Source organism: Balaenoptera ricei, chromosome 3 (genome assembly GCF_028023285.1).
Source record: "Balaenoptera ricei isolate mBalRic1 chromosome 3, mBalRic1.hap2, whole genome shotgun sequence".
Lineage (NCBI taxonomy): Eukaryota > Metazoa > Chordata > Mammalia > Artiodactyla > Balaenopteridae > Balaenoptera > Balaenoptera ricei.
Window position 1 is genome coordinate 112,892,952 of NC_082641.1, and position 21,665 is coordinate 112,914,616.

At 37.8% G+C, this 21,665-nt stretch overlaps 1 protein-coding gene, 1 long non-coding RNA gene and 2 other non-coding genes across 8 annotated transcripts in view; 2 read left to right on the forward strand and 2 right to left on the reverse strand.

Moving 5' to 3' along the window:
* The window catches only part of LOC132362508 (uncharacterized), a 43,384-nt gene that overhangs the window by 11,329 nt on the left and 10,390 nt on the right, over positions 1 to 21,665 (forward strand). Inside the window, exon 4 of one of the 5 annotated variants that reach the window (XR_009502387.1) lies at positions 8,502 to 8,969. The exons of the other annotated variants lie outside the window; for them this stretch is intronic. This is a non-coding gene — a long non-coding RNA (uncharacterized LOC132362508). Of the gene's footprint in view, positions 1 to 8,501; positions 8,970 to 21,665 lie in introns of those variants that run through there. 5 annotated transcript variants of the gene reach the window in all.
* SAR1B (secretion associated Ras related GTPase 1B) overlaps positions 1 to 21,665 on the reverse strand; it is a 31,729-nt gene that overhangs the window by 6,918 nt on the left and 3,146 nt on the right. Inside the window, exons 2-5 of the mRNA XM_059917110.1 lie at positions 14,681 to 14,756; positions 10,639 to 10,758; positions 2,075 to 2,140; positions 503 to 606 (exon numbers count right to left, since the gene is read on the reverse strand). Coding sequence (XP_059773093.1) covers positions 503 to 606; positions 2,075 to 2,140; positions 10,639 to 10,758; positions 14,681 to 14,738 — 348 coding nt within the window. The 5' untranslated portion in view covers positions 14,739 to 14,756. The remainder of the gene's footprint in view (positions 1 to 502; positions 607 to 2,074; positions 2,141 to 10,638; positions 10,759 to 14,680; positions 14,757 to 21,665) is intronic.
* Positions 4,375 to 4,447, forward strand: TRNAR-UCU (transfer RNA arginine (anticodon UCU)). The gene has a single exon. It is a non-coding gene; the product is annotated as a tRNA-Arg (tRNA).
* On the reverse strand, positions 9,030 to 9,136 carry LOC132364254 (U6 spliceosomal RNA). The gene has a single exon (XR_009502793.1). It is a non-coding gene; the product is annotated as a U6 spliceosomal RNA (small nuclear RNA).

Here is a 21,665-nt window from a genome sequence, read left to right on the forward strand (position 1 = left end):
CTTTCTCTGTGGACCCAGATCTAGCACTGACCTTGCCTACTGCTTCTGAGCCCCTTTACGAAGCATGTGACCTGGGAGACGGGAGAGGAGGTGGCTACACATGGCCCTGATCACTCCTGGGAGCGGTGACAAAGATAGCATGTTATGCCATTTCCAGGTTCTGGCTAACTCCTAAAGAAACCAGCATCCTAGGAGGACCAGGGGCTTAAGACAAAGCCACTACAGGAATGTAGCAGACATGAAATATACTACAAGGGCACACTCTGCACAGAGTGAGCCCAAGCCTTCAGGAAGGAGGTCTGCATTAGTACCTCCTCAATAGCTACAATTACTCCAAGCTACTCCCCCTACATTCTAAGTAGAATAATCTCAGAACTCCACAAATTGTCAGGAGTTACATCAGAGGCTGCAAAAAAGCCACACTCTGATACCTACATATCCAACCTATTTCCTCAGGCTTACCAGTGATTCAACTATGTTTAGTTTTAATTATTTAACTTACATCAAGTTCTTCTTTTGATTCTAACAGCCTTTCATGGTCTGCACAATCCACCAGAAATACAATGCCATTGATAGCAGGAAGGTAGTTTTTCCACACTCTTCGAGCTAATAAAAACAATCAGGAGTTAGATTTTATTTGCTGGTCAAACCTAGCAGATAGTTTGAGGGAAGAGTCCAATAAGATATCAAGTGTAATTATCCCTTAGCTGCTGCTACTTCACTATATACTCAAGTTAATCTTTCACCCAATATTGCCAAAATCTTTCCAGGTGACCAAAGAAGAAATAACAGGTTTTCCTTGATTGTGGGCAAGTCAAATACTTCACTCTGCCCCAATTTTCCTATGTTAGAAGAAGAATTAATATTTGCTACTAATGGACAAGGATGCACATTAAGTTCATTGGAGGGACCACTACTATTTCTTATATGCAGTATTCATTTTTCTGACATTCCTGGTTTATCAGTTTTTTGCCAGTGATAAATCTGGAGTCAGTGACAGAAGGAAATTCGTATCGGGTACAGACTTGTTAAGTTAAAATAATAAAGCAAACTGTTCTACTCATAAGAGAAATTAAAGTTTATGAAACCATTAGGGTAATTTTTGCCATGACATTCTCTTTTAGAGGGGAAAACAGTTTTGGGGGTACCCTAGGGGAAGGTAACTTTTTTTTCTGACTTCAGTTTTATAATACACCTTAAAATAATATAGAAATGAAGTCTCAAACTCCATTAGGTTCTAAATCTAATCATTAAATTCCAGGAATTAGTTTATGTATATTTTAAACAATTGATATATGTCTCAAATGTGCTTTCACTAACCACAGGCTTTGTAATATTCATTATTTATGAATTACCATGTGGTGGATACTGCTAAGTCCTTTTGGGGATATTAAAAAATAACTAGGATTTCAGTCCCAGAAAGTTTAGTAGAGGAAATAAGACAGTCGTTCCAAACTTGCAGATATGTATACAAACGCACTAATTGCTACGTAAGTATAGTTGAGAGCACTCCCAGCTGGGAGTGGCTTCTCAGGGGAGGCAGCAGGACTTACACTGGGCCCTGAAGGTGGGTTACCTATGTGCAGATGGGGATGGCATAAGCACAGAGGTGGGAGAACACCAAGATGGTTTGGTTTGGTTGGAGTAAAGAGAATGGGAAAGGGTATAGTGGGAAATAAAGACTCAAAAAGTAAAGTGCGATCAGATCATAGAGATCCTGAGTGCCAGGTCAGTGAGTTTGGCCTTTATTTTACAGGTAATGAGTTAGCCACTGAAGGTTTTTCATACAGAGCAATAACATATTCATAACATGATTACGACAGTAAGCGAAAGGTGGACTGGAGCAGAGAAAGAATGGAGGCTAAATTTTACTCATATGCTTTACCACCAAAAGCAATTCAGACTTAAATTGGAGTACCATGAAAATCATCCTCTGCATTTAAAGCATTTATCTAGGGGTAATAACTCCGAAATTTTAAGTCTACTCTGGCTTTCTTTGAATAGAATGAGATTTCATGCACTGGAACATAATGGTCACATTTTTATTAAATAAAACAAAGCAACAGAATCTCACCTTGAATATGTCCACCCAGATCAAAAGTTGTAAATGTCATGCCAGCAATGGTTAGTTCTTCTGACGCTAAATAATAATACAAAATATTTTAACAACATGAAAATTAGAAATCCATTCCTGGTATATATTGCCACTTAAAGTTTGATTTACTTTAACTGCAAATAAGGTCAAATCAAAAAGGAATTCTCTGTTGTAACTACTATATTCCATTTCATATTGCCAATATAATGCACGTAAATGGTAATATTCATTTCTAGTATTCACTACCCACCACAAATCCAACACTTACTTATTTTTCCTTCTCTATCCTGCTGAAATTGACAATTATTTACTGTGAATTCAAGTGACTGCTCCAACCTAATAATTTTTCCTGTAATTCATCTTAAACGATAAAGGTGAAATAACAGTATTCTCTCATGGCTGTCATATTTGGCAGGAGACAGTCTTTAATGACAAACACAATTATAATAAAAAATTTGGCTATTATTTCTTCAAATATTTTTTCTGCTCCCTTCCTTCCCCTTCTGGGACTTCAATGATAGGTTTGCTAGACTACTTAATATTGTCCCACAAGTCACTGAGGCTCTGTTGATTTTTTTTTTCGTCATTTTTCTCTGTGTTTCTTTTAGTTTCTATTGCATTGACTTAAGTTCACTGGTCTTTCCTTCTGCAGTATTGGCACTAATTTGCTATTAATTCTTGGGACTTCCCTGGTGGTCCAGTGGTTAAGACTTGTGTTCCACTGCAGCGGGTGCGGGTTCAACCCCTGGTCGGAGAACTAAGATTCCACATGCCGTGCAGTGTGGGACACCCTCCACCCCACAAAAAAAATTGCTATTCATCCTATCTAGTGAAAATTTCATTTCAGATATTTTATTTTTCTTTTCTATAAGTTCCATTTGGTTCTGTCTTCTTTTTTTTTTTTTTTTTAAACAACAGCTCCTGTTTATTTTTTTAATTTTTATTTATTTATTTAATTTATGGCTGTGCTGGGTCTTCGTTTCTGTGTGAGGGCTTTCTCTAGTTGCGGCAAGTGGGGGCCACTCTTCATTGCGGTGCACGGGCCTCTCACTATCGCGGCCTCTCTTGTTGCGGAGCACAGGCTCCAGACGCGCAGGCTCAGCAATTGTGGCTCACGGGCCTAGTTGCTCCGTGGCATGTGGGATCCTCCCAGACCAGAGCTCGAACCCGTGTCCCCTGCATTGGCAGGCAGATTCTCAACCACTGCGCCACCAGGGAAGCCCTTGGTTCTGTCTTATATCTTCCATTTCTCTCCTCATTATGTTCATGTTTCCCTTAAATCCTTAAGCATATTCATAACAGCTATTTCAATGTCCTTATTTGCTAATTCCATCATCTTTTTTACTTCTGCCATCATCTTTGTTACAATCTGTTTTTACTGATTAATTTTTCTCCTGGTTATGGATCATACTTTCCTGCTTCTTTGCATGTCTAATAATTTTTTATTGAATGTTGGATTTTTTAAAAATTAATTAATTTATTTATTTTTGGCTGCACTGGGTCCTCCCTGCTGCGTGCAGGCTTTCTCTAGTTGCGGCGAGCGGGGGCTACTCTTCCTTGCAGTGCGTGGGCTTCTCATCGCGGTGGCTTCTCTTGTCGCAGAGCACGGGCTCTAGGCACACGGGCTTCAGTAGTTGTAGCTTGCGGGCTCTAGAGCACAGGCTCAGTAGTTGTGGCGCACTCGCGGGCTTAGCTGCTCCGCGGCATGTGGAATCTTCCCGGACCAGGGATCGAACCCGTGTCTCCTGCATTGGCAGGCGGATTCTTAACCACTGTGCCACCCGGGAAGTCCCTGGATGTTGTATTTTGTTGTACCCTTTTCAAGAAAGTTGGACTTTGGGAATTCCCTGGCGGTCCAGTGGTTAGGACTCAGCGCTCTCACTGCGGGGACCCTGGTCGGGAACTAAGATCCTGCAAGCCACGGGACACGGCCAAAAAAAAAAAAGAAAAGAAAGTTGGACTTTGTTCTGGCAGGCAGTTAAACTGCTTGCAGATCAGTTTTTAAGTTTTGTTAGGGCAGATCTAAAGTAACCTTTACTTTGGAGCTACTTTAGCCCCATTACTAAGATATGATCCTTTGGCGTATTCAACAAGGTCTCTCCTTTTTGGCTGGTGCGAACTTGGATTCCCGGCCCCATGTGAGCTCTGGGAATTATTTGGCTAACAACTCCACTATAACTGTTCTTCCAGAAATTATTCTTTGACTGGCCATGTGTAGTTTCACCCTATGTATGCACAGATTGGTATTCAGCCATGAAACTATCTGGAGTTCTGGGATTTCCCTGGTGGTTCAGTGGTTAAGACTCCGTACTTCTACTGCAGGGGGCCCAGGTTCAATCCCTGGTCAGGGAAATAGATCCCGAATGCATGCCACAACTAAGAGTTCGCATGCCACAACTAAGACCCGGCGCAGCCGAAATAAATATATATATATATTTAATTTCTGGAGTTCCTTCTTTGCAGAGCTCCTTCCTCTGTGGTAATCTGCCCAGCAAATTCTAGTCACCTCAGCCTCCCCAAATTCTGGTCTCTGTCTCCTCAAGTCAGTAAGACTACTGGGTTGTTTGGGTTTCCTCTCCCTACACCATGATCTGAAAATTACCTCCTGTGATAAAACTTGAATAGAGAAGTGTTTGTTTTTCTTCTCTCAGGAATCATAGCCCTGTGCTAGCTATTGCCCAATATCCGATAACAGTTGTAGTATATATTTTTGTCCAGTTTTCTAGTCATTTACAGTGGGATGGTAATTCCAGACTCTGTTATTCCCTCATGGCCAAAAGCAGAAGACCCCCTACAATTACAATGAAAGGTTCAGTATAATTGTTAACTATTCAGTATAACTATGAGACCCCAGAGTAGTTTATCTTGCTAAAAAATTCTGTATGAAGACTGCCAACTGAATGAATAAGTAATACAATTTGTGTTCAAAGCATGATCCTTTCCAATAAGGAAAAGATAATGCTTGGATGTGGTTGGCAAACTACCTCTATGGTTACAATCCTCAGTACACTCCCTGCTTTATAAAAGAAGTCCCAATTTGATTAATTAAGATACAGAACACTGTTAACATCCCAGCAAGTTCCCTCTTACCCATTCCCAGTCAGTCCACACCTCCACTCCCAGAAGCAAGCACTGATCTGAACTCTATCACCACAGGTTTGTTTTGCCTGTTTTAGAATTTTATATAAATGGTATCATATAGTATATAAATTTTGTGACCAGCCTCTTCCATGCAATATAATATGCATCGTATGTATCAGCAGTTTATTCCTCTTTCTTGTTGAGTAGAATTCCATTGTTTATCCATTCTTTTTTTGAAGGACATCTGAGCTGTTTCCAGTTTGGGGCTATTACAGATAAATAAAACTGGTATAATAAACATTCTTGTATGAGGATTTTGGTGAACACATGTTTTTCATTTCTCCTAGATAAATACCGAGCAATGGAACTGCCAGATCATAGGGTAGATATATGTTACCTTTTTCACATATGCTTTTTCTTTTTAAATTTTTATTGGAGTATAGTTGATTTGCAATGTTGTGTTAGTTTCAGGTGCACAGCAAAGTGAATCAGTTATACATATATACCCATTCTTTTTCAGATTCTTTTTTTTTAAAGATTTTTAAAAGATTTATTTTAAATATTTATTTATTATTTATTAATTTATTTTGGCTGCGCCAGGTCTTAGTTGCAGCACATGGGATCTTTGTTACCGCATGTGGGATCTTTAGTTGCGGCATACAGGATCTTTTGTTGCGGTATGCAGACTCCTTAGTTGTGGCATGTGGGCTCTAGTTCCCTGACCAGGGATCGAACCCGGGCCCCCTGCACTGGGAACACGGAATCTTACCCACTGGACCACCAGGGAAGTCCCTATTTATTTATTTATTTTGGCTGCGCCGGGTCTTAGTTGAGGCACGTGGGATCTTCGTTGCCAAGTGCAGGATCTTTAGTTCCGGCATGCGGAATCTTTCATTGCGGCATTTGAACTTTTAGTTGCGGCATGCATATGGGATCTAGTTCCCTGAACAGGGATTGAACCCGGGCCTCCTGCGTTGGGAGCGAGGCATCTTAGCTACTGGACCACCAGGGAAGTCCCCAAATTCTTTTCCCATATAGGTTATTACAGGATATTGAGTAGAGTTCCCTGTGCTATATAGTAGGTCCTTGTTAGTTATCTATTTTTTTAAATTTCTTTTTAAAAAATTAATTTATTTTTATTTTTGGCTGCATTGGGTCTTCATTGCTGCACGTGGGCTTTCTCTAGTTGCGGTGATTGGGGACTACTCTTCGTTGCGGTGCATGGGCTTCTCTTGTTGCGGAGCACGGGCTCTAGGCACGTGGGCTTCAGTAACTGTGGCATGCAGGCTCAGCACTTGTGGCTCGCGGGCTCTAGAGCGCAGGCTCAGTAGTTGTGGCGCACGGGTTAGTTGCTAAGCAGCATGTGGGATCTTCCTGGACCAGAGTTCAAACCTGTGTCCCCTGCATTGGGAGGCGGATTCTTTTTGTTTTTTTTTGAATTTTTGAATTTTATTTTATTTATTTTTTTATACAGCAGGTTCTTATTTGTTATCCATTTTATACCCATCAGTGTATACATGTCAATCCCAATCTCCCAATTCATCACACCTCCCCGCCCCCCAGCTGCCACTTTCCCCCCTTGGTATCCATATGTTTGTCCTCTACATCTGTGTCTCTATTTCTGCCCTGCAAACTGGTTCATCTGTACCATTCTTCTAGGTTCCACATATATGCATTAATATACGATATTTGTTTTTCTCTTTCTGACTTACTTCACTCTGTATGACAGTCTCTAGATCCATCCACGCCTCTACAAATGACGCAATTTCGTTCCTTTTTATGGCTGAGTAATATTCCATTGTATATATGTACCACATCTTTATCCATTTGTCTGTCAATGGGCATTTAGGTTGCTTCCATGACCTGGCTATTGTAAATAGTGCTGCAATGAACATTGGGGTGCATGTGTCTTTTTGAATTATGGTTTTCTCTGGGTATATGCCCAGTAGTGGGATTGCTGTGTCATATGCTAATTCTATTTTTAGTTTTTTAAGGAACCTCCATACTGTTCTCCATAGTGGCTGTATCAATTTACCTTCCCACCAACAGTGCAAGAAGGTTCCCTTTTCTCCATACCCTCTCCAGCATTTGTTATTTGTAGATTTTCTGATGATGCCCATTCTAACTGGTGTAAGGTGATACCTCACTGTAGTTTTAATTTTAATTTGCATTTCTCTAATAATTAGTGATGTTGAGCAGCTTTTCATGTGCTTCTTGGCCATCTGTATGTCTTCTTTGGAGAAATGTCTATTTAGGTCTTCTGCCCATTTTTGGATTGGGCTGTTTGTTTTTTTAATATTGAGCTGGCAGGCGGATTCTTTACCACTGCGCCACCAGGGAAGTCCATAGTTATCTATTTTATATATAGTAGTGTGTATATGTTAATCCCAATCTCCTAATTTATCACTTCCCCCCACGTTTCCCCTTTGGTAACCATAAGTTTGATTTCAAGATCTGTGAGTCTGTTTCTGTTTTGTAAATAAGTTCATTTGTATCATTTTTAAATTAGATTCCACATATAAGTGATATCATATATTTGTCTTTGTCTGACTTTACTTCACTTAGTATGATAATCTCTAGGTCCATCCATGCTGCTGCAAATGGCATTATTTTGTTCTTTTTTATGGCTAAGTAATATTCCACTGTATATATGTACCACATCTTCTTTATCCATTCCTCTGTCGATGGACATTTAAATTGCTTCTATGTCTTGGCTATTGAAAATAGTGCTGCAATGAACATTCAGGTTCATGTATCTTTTTGGATTATGGTTTTCTCCAGATATATACCCAGGAGTGGGATTGCTGGATCATACAGTAGTTCTATATTTAGTTTTTTAAGGAACCTCCATACTGTCCTCCATAGTGGCTGTACCAATTTACATTCCCACCAACAGTGCAAGACGGTTCCCTTTTCTCCAGACCCTCTCCAGTTCTTATTGTTTGTAGATATTTGATGATGGCTATTCTGACCAGTGTGAGGCGATACCTCATTGTAGTTTTGACTTGCATTTCTCTAATAATTAGTGATGTTGAACATCTTTTCTTGGGCTTTTTGACCATCTGTCTGTCTTCTTTGGAGAAATGTCTATTTAGATCTTCTGCCCATTTTTTGATTGGGTTGTTTGTTTTCTTGATATTGAGTGGCATGAGCTGTTTGTATATTCTGGAGATTAATCCCTTGTTGGTCTCTTCATTTGCAAATACTTTCTCCCATTCTGTGGGTTGTCTTTTTGTTTTGTTTATGGTTTCCTTTGCTGTGCAAAAGCTTTTACACTTAATTAGGTCCCATTTGTTTATTTTTGTTTTTATTTTCATTACTCTAGGAAGTGAATCAAAAAAGATATTGTGGGACTTCCCTGGTGGTGCAGTGGTTAAGAATCTGCCCGCCAACGCAGGGGACACAGGTTTGAGACCTGGTCCGGGAAGATCCCCCATGCTGCGGAGCAACTAAGCCCGTGAGCCACAACTACTGAGCCTGAGCTCTAGAGCCCGCAAGCCACAGCTACTGAGCCCGCGAGCCACAACTACTGAAGCCTGCACACCCTAGAGCCCGTGCTCCGCAACAAGAGAAGCCACTGCAATGAGAAGCCCACGCGCTGCAAACAAAGAGCAGCCCCTGCTCGCCACAACTAGAGAAAGCCTGCGCGTAGCAACAAAGACCCAACACAGCCAAAAATAAATTAATTAATTAATTTAAAAAATATATATATTGCTGAGATTTATGTCAAAGAGTGTTCTGCCTATGTTTTCCTCTAAGAGTTTTATAGTATCCAGCCTTACATTTAGGTCTTTAACCCATTTTGAGTTTATTTTTGTATATGATGTTAGAGAGTATTTTTAATTTCATTCTTAAAAATATGGAATGCTTCACGAATTTGTGTGTCATTCTTGTGCAGGGGCCATGCTAATCTTCTCTGTATCATTCCAATTTTAGTATATGTGCTGCTGAAGTGAGTACACATATGTTTTTTGATTAATTGAAAAATATTAGTTGAAATGACTGTGAGCCACAGGAAGGTTGAGATAGCATCTGTTTTGTGCCACTGCTTTTACTCCTAGTACTTAGAACAATGTCTGACATAGAGCAGGTGCTCAAAAACTATTTGTTGAATAAATTAAAAAGGGCAACATCATAAAATTTTTAAAATGACTTACACCTAATATAAGACCACTGTGTAATCTCTTCCATTTCTGTTGTTTTTGCAGATAATTTTATATACTCAATTTCACCATGATCATTTTTCTTTAACAGTATTGTTCTTGTATCAGAATCTTATTTGTCAAGCCCCACTTTCCTCTCCTAATATAAAAAAAAAAGTATCAATTTTACAAAGTCCTCCTTTTCCAACTTCACTCACTAACAGCTTTAGAGATAAAATGGTAATTTGTTTTGCTCTGTTTTCCTTCCTTGTTCTTTGTATATTTACTGAACTAAATTAACTATCATATTATTTACTTTTTAGTCCAGTTCTCAATTTTATACTCATTATTAAGGCCAACACTTATTATTTCATAATTAATCTATGGATTAACTTGTCTTTAAACTCTCTGTGTACTTGATTCATCGTCTTTTCAACAGTAAAAGTAAGTTCACAGGTATTTTAAGATTAGACTTCCGTTTCTAATAATTTTATCACTTTAACATTAACTTTACTTTCTCAAACAGTACCTATTACACAATCTTATATACAGGATGATATGTATTAAGTGATTTATAGAATCATTATTAATGTCTTTCAGGTAGTCTTTCTAAAAGGAAGCACAGTAAATTATTTTTTAATTATTTTAAAACTTTCTAGGGAATTCCCTGGTGGTCCAGTGGTTACAACTCGGCGCTTTCACTGCCGTGGGCCCAGATTCAGTCCCTGGTTGGGGAACTAAGATCCTGCAAGTCGTGGGGTGTGCTCAAAAAGAACACCAAAAACCAAAAAACAAAAACCTTTGTATAAGTGTATGAATACATGCCCTGTTTTTTGGAATAATTCTATGGTCTTTATATTAGAAATAGTTCAGGTTGTTAGGACTAGAAAAATAACTGGTTAATAAGTTGAGAGCTACCAGCAAAGTATAAGACTATAATCTGTCCATTGAATAATGATTAAAATAGTACAGTTCTAAAATTTGAAAGAAATTTAGGTTATGTAACAAGCTAATGGTGACTATTTATAACCTAAGCAATATGTTGTTGAATATCATATCATAATCCCTGAGACAATAACTTTTTAATTCCTCTAGCTGGACAATGGTATACTAACTGATAAGAAGATATGAGTATTATTTCAAGATCTAAATATACTCCCTAGAGTTGGGTCACTTATTATTTACTATACTATTTTAAGAACAGGTGAAATGACCTGATCATAATTTATCCACCAAAAAAACAAACAAAACCTTTTGGTTAGGGCCTATGAATTGGTATCACTTGATCAAGTAATATATTGTATGGGAGAATATACTTACTGGGATGTAACGTTGGGACATGTTGTCCAAGTCTATCATCTTTTAGCATGTGTAGCAATGTTGTTTTTCCCGCATTATCCAATCCAAGAAATACCAATTTACCAGTTTTCTTATATAATCCTGCAGAATAAGAGCTATGATTAGTCAAAGTGATATCTGACACAGACTACACAAATAAAATGACTTTAAATAAAAGTATAATATAATATTCACAATTTAGTTATTTAGATACTTTTCCTAATTACCCCAGATTTTTGATAAAGAAACACTTATTAACCTTTTGAACTTTTAAGATTTTATAAATTGGCCTGAAAAAGCTTGGATATCTAACCTATTTTTAGTTTTGAAGAGCTATTTTAAATCTATTATGATTTGGGAAGTCAAATCATTATAAAACTAAACTTTGCCCCGATCAATAAATGTGTGTGTGACCTAAACTTATCTTGCAATGCCAAAATGCCAATTCCCTTGACAATTTATCTTAAATCCTCTTTTATTTTATTTTCGTTTATCCCTTGATAAATATCTGTATCCTCTACTAGAGAAACACTCATAAAATACTTGACATCATGTATTTATAAAGCTAGACCAAAAGAAAAAGAGTATTTTTCCACAGATAAAAATAAATTAACCATTTTTGACAATAAAAATTACAGTGAGTTTTTTTCAGTAAAAAAGTTTAGTTCACTGTCAAATTTCCCTGAGAATAAAGTTAAACTATTCACATGATTGCATAACACTACGCAACAACAAAAATATCCAAGCACATAATTTTAAATATATCAATCAAGCATTGACAGATAAAGTGATAAACAGATAAAGACAGCATTGACCAATTTATAGTAGACTGGCATTTACTGCAAAATTCCATATTGAGCTATATATATATGTGTGTGTGTGTGTGTATGTGTGTATTTTAAAGACTTTTCTTAGAGCACTTTTAGGTTTACAACAAAACTGAAAGGAAGGTACAGAGATTTCCCATATACCTCTGTCCCCACACATACATATCCTCCCCCAAGAGGACAAAAGTTTAATGACACATATTCAACAGTATACAGAGTATTTTCACCACCCTAAAAAGTCCTCTGTGCTCTGCCTATACATCCCATCCCACCCAAGGCCCAGCAACCACTGATCTTTTTATTGTCTCCATATTTTTGCCTCTTCTAGAATGTCATGTAGTTGGAATCACTCAGTATGTAGCCTTTTCAGATTGGTTTCTTTCACTCAGTAATATGCATTTTAGTTTCTTCCATGTATTTTCATGGCTTGATAGTCCGCTTCTTTTTAGTGCTGAATAATATTCCATTGTCTGGCTATACCATAGTTTATCCATTCACCCACTAGAGGACATCTTGGTTGCTTCCAAGTTTTGGCAGTTATGACTAAAGCTGCTACAAACACCTGTGTGCAGGTTTTCGGGTGTACGTAGGTTTTCAGGTGGACGTAAGTTTTCAACTCCTTTGGGTAAATACCAAGGAGCACAACTGCTGGATTGAATGGTAAGAGTATGTTTAGTTTTATAAGAAACCAACAAACTGTCTTCCGAAGTAGCTGTACCATTTTTCATTCCCACCAGCAATGAATGAGAGTTTCTGTTGTTTCAGATCCTCACCAGCATTTGGTGTTGTCAGCGTCTGGATTTGGGGCATTCTAATAGGTGTGTAGTGGTATTGAACTTCATTTTTCATGTCTTTAATTGTCTAACACCCATGGAATTACATGAGGACAGGGAATACAGCAGCAGCTCAAAAAATACTTAATCAATAAATGAAATTTTTAAGACATTAGTCAATTACAGATTCAGGCCATCCATCTTCTAATAAGTTCATGCCAAAATTACATCTAGTTCTTTACCCACATTTAAGTTTAAGAAGTAAATTATTTAAGTCTTAATCTTTTGATCACATATTGACCAACAGTTCCAATCCTAAAGAGAAGACTGTTTTCCATATTTACTTGAGCTGGGATATTACATCTCTCCTTTAATTATAAATCTGACTAATAATCTCCTTAAACATTTCTATTTCTTAAAAGGTTTCTACATAGACTGTTTCTAACCAATGCACTCAATCTTACCACTCTTTCTTTTTTCTTAATATTTAATTTTATTTATTTTTGGCTGCATTGGGTCTTTGTTACTGTGCACGGGCTTTCTCTATTTGCGGTGAGTGGGGGCTACTCTTCGTTGCGGTGCACGGGCTTCTCATTGCGGTGGCTTCTCTTGTTGGGAGCACTGGCTCTAGGCATGCGGGCTTCAGTAGTTGTGGCTCGCGGGCTCTAGAGCGCAGGCTCAGTAGTTGTGGCACATGGGCTTAGTTGCTCCACGGCACGTGAGATCCTCCCGGACCAGGGATCAAACCTATGTCCCCTGTATTGGCAGGCAGATTCCTATCCACTGCACCACCAGGGAAGTCCCTACCACCCTAACTTTTAAATAGTAAAAGTGTACAGGATAATATACTAAAAGGGAACAACTAGAGCATTTAATCTTTAAACTGAGTTGGACTAAATTCTTATTTTGTGGTAGGCACTGTTAAGCACCTGCATACATTATTTCACTTAATCCTCAACTCTGTGAAGTAGCATTATTATTCTCTTTTTTACAGAGGGGAAATGAAGACTCAGAGTTAACTTGCTCAAATGCTGAAGTCAGATCTGAGATTTGAACCTATGTCTGATCCCAAAGCTTTGGTTCATTTTCATTTCTCTATACTGCTTCCTAAAGTTAGCACTATTAACCTTCTTGTTCCTGATTGTGATGCAATCTATTTTGCCTTTTCAACATAATTCAGCATAGATTCATTGTTCTATAAACTGAGATATAGATTCCAACATGTTATAACCCAAAGCCCCAGCAAAATAAAGTTTAAAAGCCTCTATTTCTGACCCAGTTCTTGCAAATATGTGACAAAATATTTCAGTCTGATAAAAAGATTTAAGAATTCTCTTGGAGGTAGTATAGAGAGATCTGACATTTGACCTGTAGTAGAGCAACAGTATAAAATAATGTGAGGAATTATATTTTTTAAAAGAAAAAAAAAACACTCTGGGTTTTAAAAAATTTGCAATTAAGGAAGGTTCAACTAAGAAATAAAAATACAGTGACAAAATTTGATCTTACATTTTTATCCTTTTAATATATAGTAGTCAAACAAAATTCATATTTCCCAATCAAAATTTATTTCCTCAGTCAAGATTATGTTTGTGGAGAAAGAAATATTTATATAGGAGATATCATTCCATAAGTATGGTTGTGGCCAGTTTAGAACTATGTTGACCACTCTGTAATTACATGAAATGCTTCTCTTTCTGCCAGTTTACAAGATGATGGTTATAAGGAGACTAAACTTAGGACAAAATTTGAAAATAGGAGACTAGAAATATTTTCATTAATTTTTACAATAATAAAATTGTGTATATCCCAACATAAAAGTTAATCAGAAGCCTGTTTCAGGGAAAAAAAAAAAAAAGCCTGTTTCACCGAAAAATGTGACAAGTCAAGGGTGTCAATAAAAGAATGGGAAGCAAAGATTTTTCCTATCTTTAAAATCTATAAAGAGAGGAAAATCACTAGTCAGAATTGCTGGGTAAACAAGACTCATTTAGTAGGTTATAAAATGCCATTTATAATATATGAGGTACTTTATGGAACATGCATTTTTATAATAATAATAAAAAAAGAAACAATGCATTGGATTCCTGTGAGAATTACATGAGGTAAAGCATGTAAAGCTCTTGTGCAAACTGGCTAATAAATGGTAGCTATTCCTGTTAACAATATGCTTATCAACAACCTTAAAAGATAGGAATTATTATTATTTTACAGATAAGGAAATTAAGGCTAAAGTGGAGAAAACAGTTTGTCTAAGATTACTTTGGAACAGGTAGAATGAGTAATTGAACATGTTTGTATGATTCCAGAGCCCACATTTGTAACTACTGGGTTACATACAAAGAGGCTCTGGGCAAATAAAAGATACTTTTATATAAGTAGGATTAAATGGGATAACAAAAGAGAACAAAGGGCCAACATTACCTAAAAACTGTAGCACACTGCTGAAACCACTGTAAATCCAGTCAAATATGAAGGACATAGCCAAATCTTATAGGGTCTGGAAAAAAAAGTGTTTTGAATTTAGTAGTCAACATTAAACACCAACAACATTAAACATCAACTGTGAGTAAATAATCCTACAACCTTACTACAAAGAATTAAACACTCTTTTCCATGCCAGTCTAACCTGATCTATACTGATGAATAAAAAACAAAATGTCATTAAAATACCAAGTAGAGACCATTCTTTGCCCCTCAAAGTAGCAAACATGAAAAAATTATAACAGTCAAGACTAGAAAAAATGTGGTAAAAGAAGCATTATTAGTGGCAGTATAAATTGGTACAAATCTTTTTCAAAACCAATTTGACAATAATGTATCTGTTGATACCATTTGACCCAAGAATTCTACTTTTAGAAATTGTCCTAAATATGGAAAAGCTTATGTATAAAGATGTTTATCAAAGTGTTCCATAAGAAAATTTTTAGAAATAATCTATGTTCAGTAGTAAATTAAATATAGTATCTATGGCATATGAAATATTTACCAAAACCTCGGAGTAGGGGACAGGAGAGAAGAGAGAAAAGAGGAGAAGAAAGGAAATTGATCATGAAATAAGTTTCCGAGTCTGATTTTACCGATGTGGAGTAAAAACCCTTTTTCTTTTGCTTTTGTTCTTTTGTAGCAGTTGGTACCAGATAGTAAATTTCTGGGTTTGTTATCTTTCTGCATTTTTCAAATTTTAATCATGTTACTAAATGTAAAAAAAAAAAAAAAAAAAAAAGATTAAATCACAGTAGAAAATACAGAGCATAGTTCAATTCATCATTTACTTGACATGTACTTGATAAACTAATATAGCTAATATGGAAAATATGAGAAAAAAAGCCTCTTTAGAAAAAAAAATCACTTATACAAAAATATGCTTTCAGATCAACAAAGTTCATTTTCTAGAGCTGAACAAAAAAACCCAGGCCCAAAACTTGGGCCAAGTCCAAAAAGTTTGAAGGGTTGTGCTATGTTTGATATTCTTCAGGCTAAGTATGACACACAACACTGCTTTCTATAACTGCCTCTCCCTCCAGTGGGCTGCCAAGCTGGACACAGATGGGCCCACCAAACTCAATATTCCTAGAGGGTAAGATGTTGAGAGCACATCACCTTGAGAGTCAGAAACAGAGAAAAGAGACAGCCTACCTCCAGTCTGTACAAGGCCTAGCAGTGTTTACTAGGAAATCCCCTGGATCCTGGCAATAGATTCTCCCCTCTTCTATTAACTTCTTACTTGAATTAGCATAAGCAGAATTTTGTTCTTGCAATCAGTTGATTCCTGATTAAGACAGAGTGGCTGGCAAACTATGAATAGTTTCATTTGTCAGTATCACAAGAATGAGAACTACAACAGCAACATAAATATATAAGAATCTATTATCTTAGAAGTTCTCATTTTACTCAAGTTGAAAATTATACCTCCTTCTACTATTATCATTTTAGGTCATGCAGGAATTGAAACTTAAAGTCAGAGAAAATATATACAGGTGGCTTGTCTTTTCTGAAGATTCTGAGGTATATGCTTTTCAAAGGGAATCATAATAATTTTCACTGTAGAGAATCAAATAAAGTAGTGGTGTGTTGAGATATTTTATTTAATTTAAAATACATTTACCTAGTTCATATTACATCCAAAGTCCTGAGCTAGACATCATGGGGAATACAAATATTGATGACAAACATGGCTCTTTCTCTCAAAAAGATTATAGAGTGATAAATTAGCTACACAAATGCAATTAAACTGAAAAATGTTAAAACTGAATAGGATATTATCTAAAATGGTCACAACTCACCCTATAGAGTTTCAAGACTTATTCAAACACAAGGGGAAAAAAATGTCCATACTGTAAATCCTAAGCTACTAGGGGAGTAATGATCATAAGAGCATAAAAACAAAATAATAAAAATAAATAACAGAGATATGAGGTATTTATGTGCATACCAACAGAAAGAGGTATGGTATGCTCACAAATACACTTTATATTTTGTATGAAAAAAGAAAACCAGTCCTGCTTGTCTCTACATCCGAAGTCCTATTTCCATAGTTCTATGGTGACACCAGGGTACAGCTAAGGAAAGGTTTCTTAGATGGTGTTTAGCCTGAATGGGTACAGCAAAAAGTTGGGAATTGTTAGATAATATGACTGGGGTTAAGGGACTGCAAACTGAGAGTAAAAAATCAACGGTGCTAATTAGTGATGCAGAAGCCAGATTGATAAAAAAATCTGAGACTAAATTTAGACATTAGGTCTTCATGCCTGCTACTTTTAATATATGGACATAAGAAATGATGCTGAATCCGCCTTTTAATTTAATAAAACAAAGCAAAACAAACAAACAAAAAATATCGGCTACCATTTATTGAACCCCTACGAGCATTATGGTCTAGAGGTTAAGAGCAGGAGCTCTGGTGCTAGGACTTTACTATCTACTTTAGGTAAGTTACTTCACTTTCCTCATCTGTAAAATGGGGATAACAATATTACCTGAGATGGTTATTATGAAGATTAATTACTACACGCAAAGCATTTAGTATTTCGCATGGAGGAAGCATTTAATTTTAGCTGCTGTTATTATTTCTTCTACTACATGGCCCACAGTACTAGACACTTTACAGATATCACCACTAAATACCCCAACAACCTTTCAGAGTACATATATTATTGTTCGCATTTTACAGAAGGAGCTGAGGTTACAGTAAGTAAAACTCAACTATCAGTGATAGGCACAACTAAGTTTCAAACATGAGTCGAACTTCCACGTCCATCCCCTTTCCCTTACGTTGCATTGGCTCTCTAAAGCTTTATAACAATAGTTTTAAAGGTTTAAATTTACTTAAGTCATTACATACCATTTTTAAATAACTCCAGCTCATGACTCTGACATGCAATTCCTTCCTCTCCCACACATCCCACACCCAGTCATTTCTTAGTTCTATCAATTTCTGCACTGAAGTCTCAAGCCTTCTTTGATTCTCACAGGAGCCACCTAGTCAAGAGCCTTATTGTCACTTTCCAAAACTACCGTCTTAACATCAAAATGTGTTTCTACCCATCTGTACATGCCCTCCAGAGTAGCTTCCCCAAAATGTCATCTTGGACTTGTTGCATAGTCAGGGTGACTATAACTCCCAGTTTGCTGGGGACAGTCTCAGCAAAGTTATTTCAGTGTAATTATTAACAGTGCTTCCTCTCACTCTCAAAAGGGTCCTGATTTAGGTTAAATTTTATGGCCACTCTATGCTTGTGGATGCAGAGCCACTGGAGGTTTGTTAGCTGAGAAATGATACAATCAAACTCCTAGGCCAGTATTCCACATTCCACTCTTAGCTACCTTTCCAAGTTTAATACATATTACTTCCCTACTTGTAGCTTTCCCCAGGCCAAAGTAAACTGCCTGCCATTCACCACTGGTGACCTGGACTTTACTACCTTAAAACCTCTGCTCATTATCCTTCCCAGCATCAGAATATTCTCCCACTATCTCTGCCTAAAGTCTCCTTGCCTCCAGCACCAGCCAAATGCTATGAAAGAAATTAATTCTCACTTGAGGGACAGATATAGGTGGAAGAACCAAAAGAACCCAGGAAGGGTAAAAGCACTAGAAGAGAGAGGCAAGGAAAGAAGTTAGCCACATTAAATGCAGAGATGTCACAGCTAGCTTTGGTGACAAGGAGACAACAGTTGACAGCATGAGTAGCCTGCAGTGGAGTGGTAGTACAGGAGAGCCTATGTCTGGTACTTAAAGCACAGCAGAGCTGTGTGACCTTGAACAAGTTAAAATCTCTCAGGGTGTTTTAAGAGCAAATGAGATACAATGCACAAAGTAAGTATCAATATTTAAAATCTGGCTTCTGTCATTATTGAGAAGAGAATGGGACAGGAGGTTAACAGGTGGATGGAGGCAGTGAGGAAATTCTTCTTTCAAAAAGTTTGAAATGGGATGAGGGAAATGAGATTTTCTTCTTAAGGAAGGGTGAGGCTTGAGAATGTTGATAAATTTAAAGGAAGGAGCTAGTGGCAAGGAAGAGATTAAAGATGAGAAAGAGAAGGAGTTAACCAAAAGGGTCAAAGGCTCAAGAGGAGCCTGGGCAGAGAGCACACTCTTTCTCTAAGATGAGAAGGAAGGAACCCAGGAAAGATGAAGAAGGGGTGTAACTACTGAGCCCGCGAGCCACAACTACTGAAGCCTGCATGCCTAGATCCCGTGCTCCGCAACAAGAGAAGCCACCGCAATGAGAAGCCTGCACACCGCAACAAAGAGCAGCCCCCGCTCGCCTCAACTAGAGAAAGCCTGCACAGCAACGAAGACCCAACACAGCCAAAAATAAATTAAATTAAATTAAATTAAAAAAAAAAAAAGAATAGCTATTGTGGGGAAAAGATCAAGTTAAAAGATTGCTAAAAAGAGCCAGGGACTTCCCTGGTGGCGCAGTGGTTAAGAATCCGCCTGCCAATGCAGGAGACGTGGGTTCGAGCCCTGGTCTGGGAAGATCCCACATGCCGCGGAGCAACTAAGCCCGTGCGCCACAGCTACTGAGCCTGCGCTCTAGAGCCCATAAGCCACAACTACTGAGCCCACATGCCACAACTACTGAAGCCTGCGTGCCTAGAACCCGTGCTCCGCAACAAGAGAAGCCACCGCAATGAGAAGCCTGCCTGCGCACCACAACGAAGAGTAGCCCGTAGCCCCCGCTCACCGCAACTAGAGAAAGCCCGCGCACAGCAACAAAGACCCAAGGCAGCCAAAAATAAATAAATAAAAAATAAATTAATTAAAAAAAAAAAAGCCAGTTGCTAGGGTTGAAAAACATTCACAGCAGTACCAACCTGTACTGATTTCTATACCCCACCCCCCCCACCCCCCAAGCAATGCTCAGCTTTAGAGAACAAGGAGCAAATGGGGTTTAGGGACTTCCAGAACAGCAAATGAAAAAAAGACAGGGGAGCAGAAATTTGACAGTACTAGCGACAGAGACTGAAGTAATCTGATCAGAAGTTCAGGCTGAGTGGATAAGGTATAAACGCAGATAGCACATGGAATGGGGTGGGGATCAAAGGCAGGCTCCTCACAGAACAGAAATGGAAGAATAGGGGAAGAGTCTTTAGCTAAATAGCAGGTGTAGATGTAGTAAAAGGGTGCGAGAAGTGAAAGGTGGGTCAGAATTGTGCCTGAACAGTGGAGGAAAATGTGGGGTTCAGAATTCAAGAAAGGATTGGGTCTGGGTGGTGGCCAGCTCCAAGGCCTGGCTCTGGCATGGGCAGCTGAAGAGAATTAGAGGTGAAGGATTCGGGAAGCTGGGCTATTCCACACTGACGGGCAGTGGAATCATCTAGAAGATTGGAGGGCAGGGTTTTAGAAAGCAAGACTGTGAATCAAGTGGCAAAATCCTTACTGAAGATGACTGTTGGTAGGTGAGAGCCACGAGGACTCAGGGAGGGTAGAATGGGTAAGCCATGCAGGTAAATGGATTTTTTGCATAAGGATGGTACCAATTTACTTTTGTATAATTTGTCCCAAGATAACTACTCTAATAACATATATGGGGAAACTCTTCTTTAGAAATTAATGAGATATTTACATTTCTATAAAGTCATGGTTTCTGAGATCCTTAAACAGAAACTCCTTAAGCTAGGAGTCATTAGTCATTTTAAAGTAGAGGGAGTGAAGTAAGTCAGAAAGAGAAAAACAAATACCGTACGCTAACACATATACATGGAATCTAAAAAAAAAATAAAAAGAAAAAGTTCTGATGAACCTAGGGGCAGGACAGGAATAAAGACGCCAACATAGAGAATGGACTTGAGGATGGTGCAGGGGGCGGAGTAAGCTGGGACAAAGTGAGAGAGTGGCATGGACATATATACACTACCAAATGTAAAATAGATAGCTAGTGGGAAGCAGCTGCATAGCACAGGGAGATCAGCTTGGTGCTTTGTGTCCACCTAGAGGGGTGGGATAGGGAGGGTGGGAGGGAGACGCAAGAGGGAGAGGATATGGGGATATATGTATATGTATAGCTGATTCACTTTGTTATACAGCAGAGACTAACACACCATTGTCAAGCAATTATACTCCAATAAAGATGTTAAAAAAAATAAAATAAAGTAGAGGTAAAAATGCCAACTAAGAATAAAAGTTACTTAGCCACAAACAGATACCTGAGCCCTGAGAACAGGTTACACAACACCATGAACACACTATTAAGACATGTGAAAAGCAAAGGTCAAGAACAAGGAAACATATACACGTCAGCAGATTTATTTATTGCATGAACAGCAAACAGGAAAAGTCGCTAAGCAGATTAGAAAAGTGATCTACTCAAGTAACATGAAAATCAGTGCAAAGGGTGTAATGGAACAGAAATTCTCAAATTACAAATAACTTCTGAAAGCCTTGCCTCATTAAACTCATAAGGACAATTCCATTTATATGAGATGTCCAGAATAGAACAGAATCTATTTAGAATAGATAGAATAGAATAGAATAGAATCTATTTAGAGTAAATAGGTTAGTGGTTTTCAGACTGGGGGGAAGGTGAAATGGGGAGTGGCTGCTAATAAGTACTGGGTTTCTTTTGGGGGTGATGAAAATGTTCTGAAGTTACTGGTTATGGTTGCACAACATGATGAACTAAAAAAACACTGAATTGTACACTTATAAAGGTAAGAAGTGTATGTACAAGTACCCTTTATGGTATGTACTCTCTCTCTCAATAAGGTTATTATTAAAAAACAAAGAAAATTAAATGTTGAAAATTTGCATGGACTTTTAATATTTATAAGTAATACAAGTAATTCAGCAAAATCATTTAGGTATGAACTTTTAAAAAATATACATAAGGAAAAAAAATACACATAAGATGACAAGATATAAATACTCCAAAAAGTAGTGCTGGTAGAAGATAAAAACTATT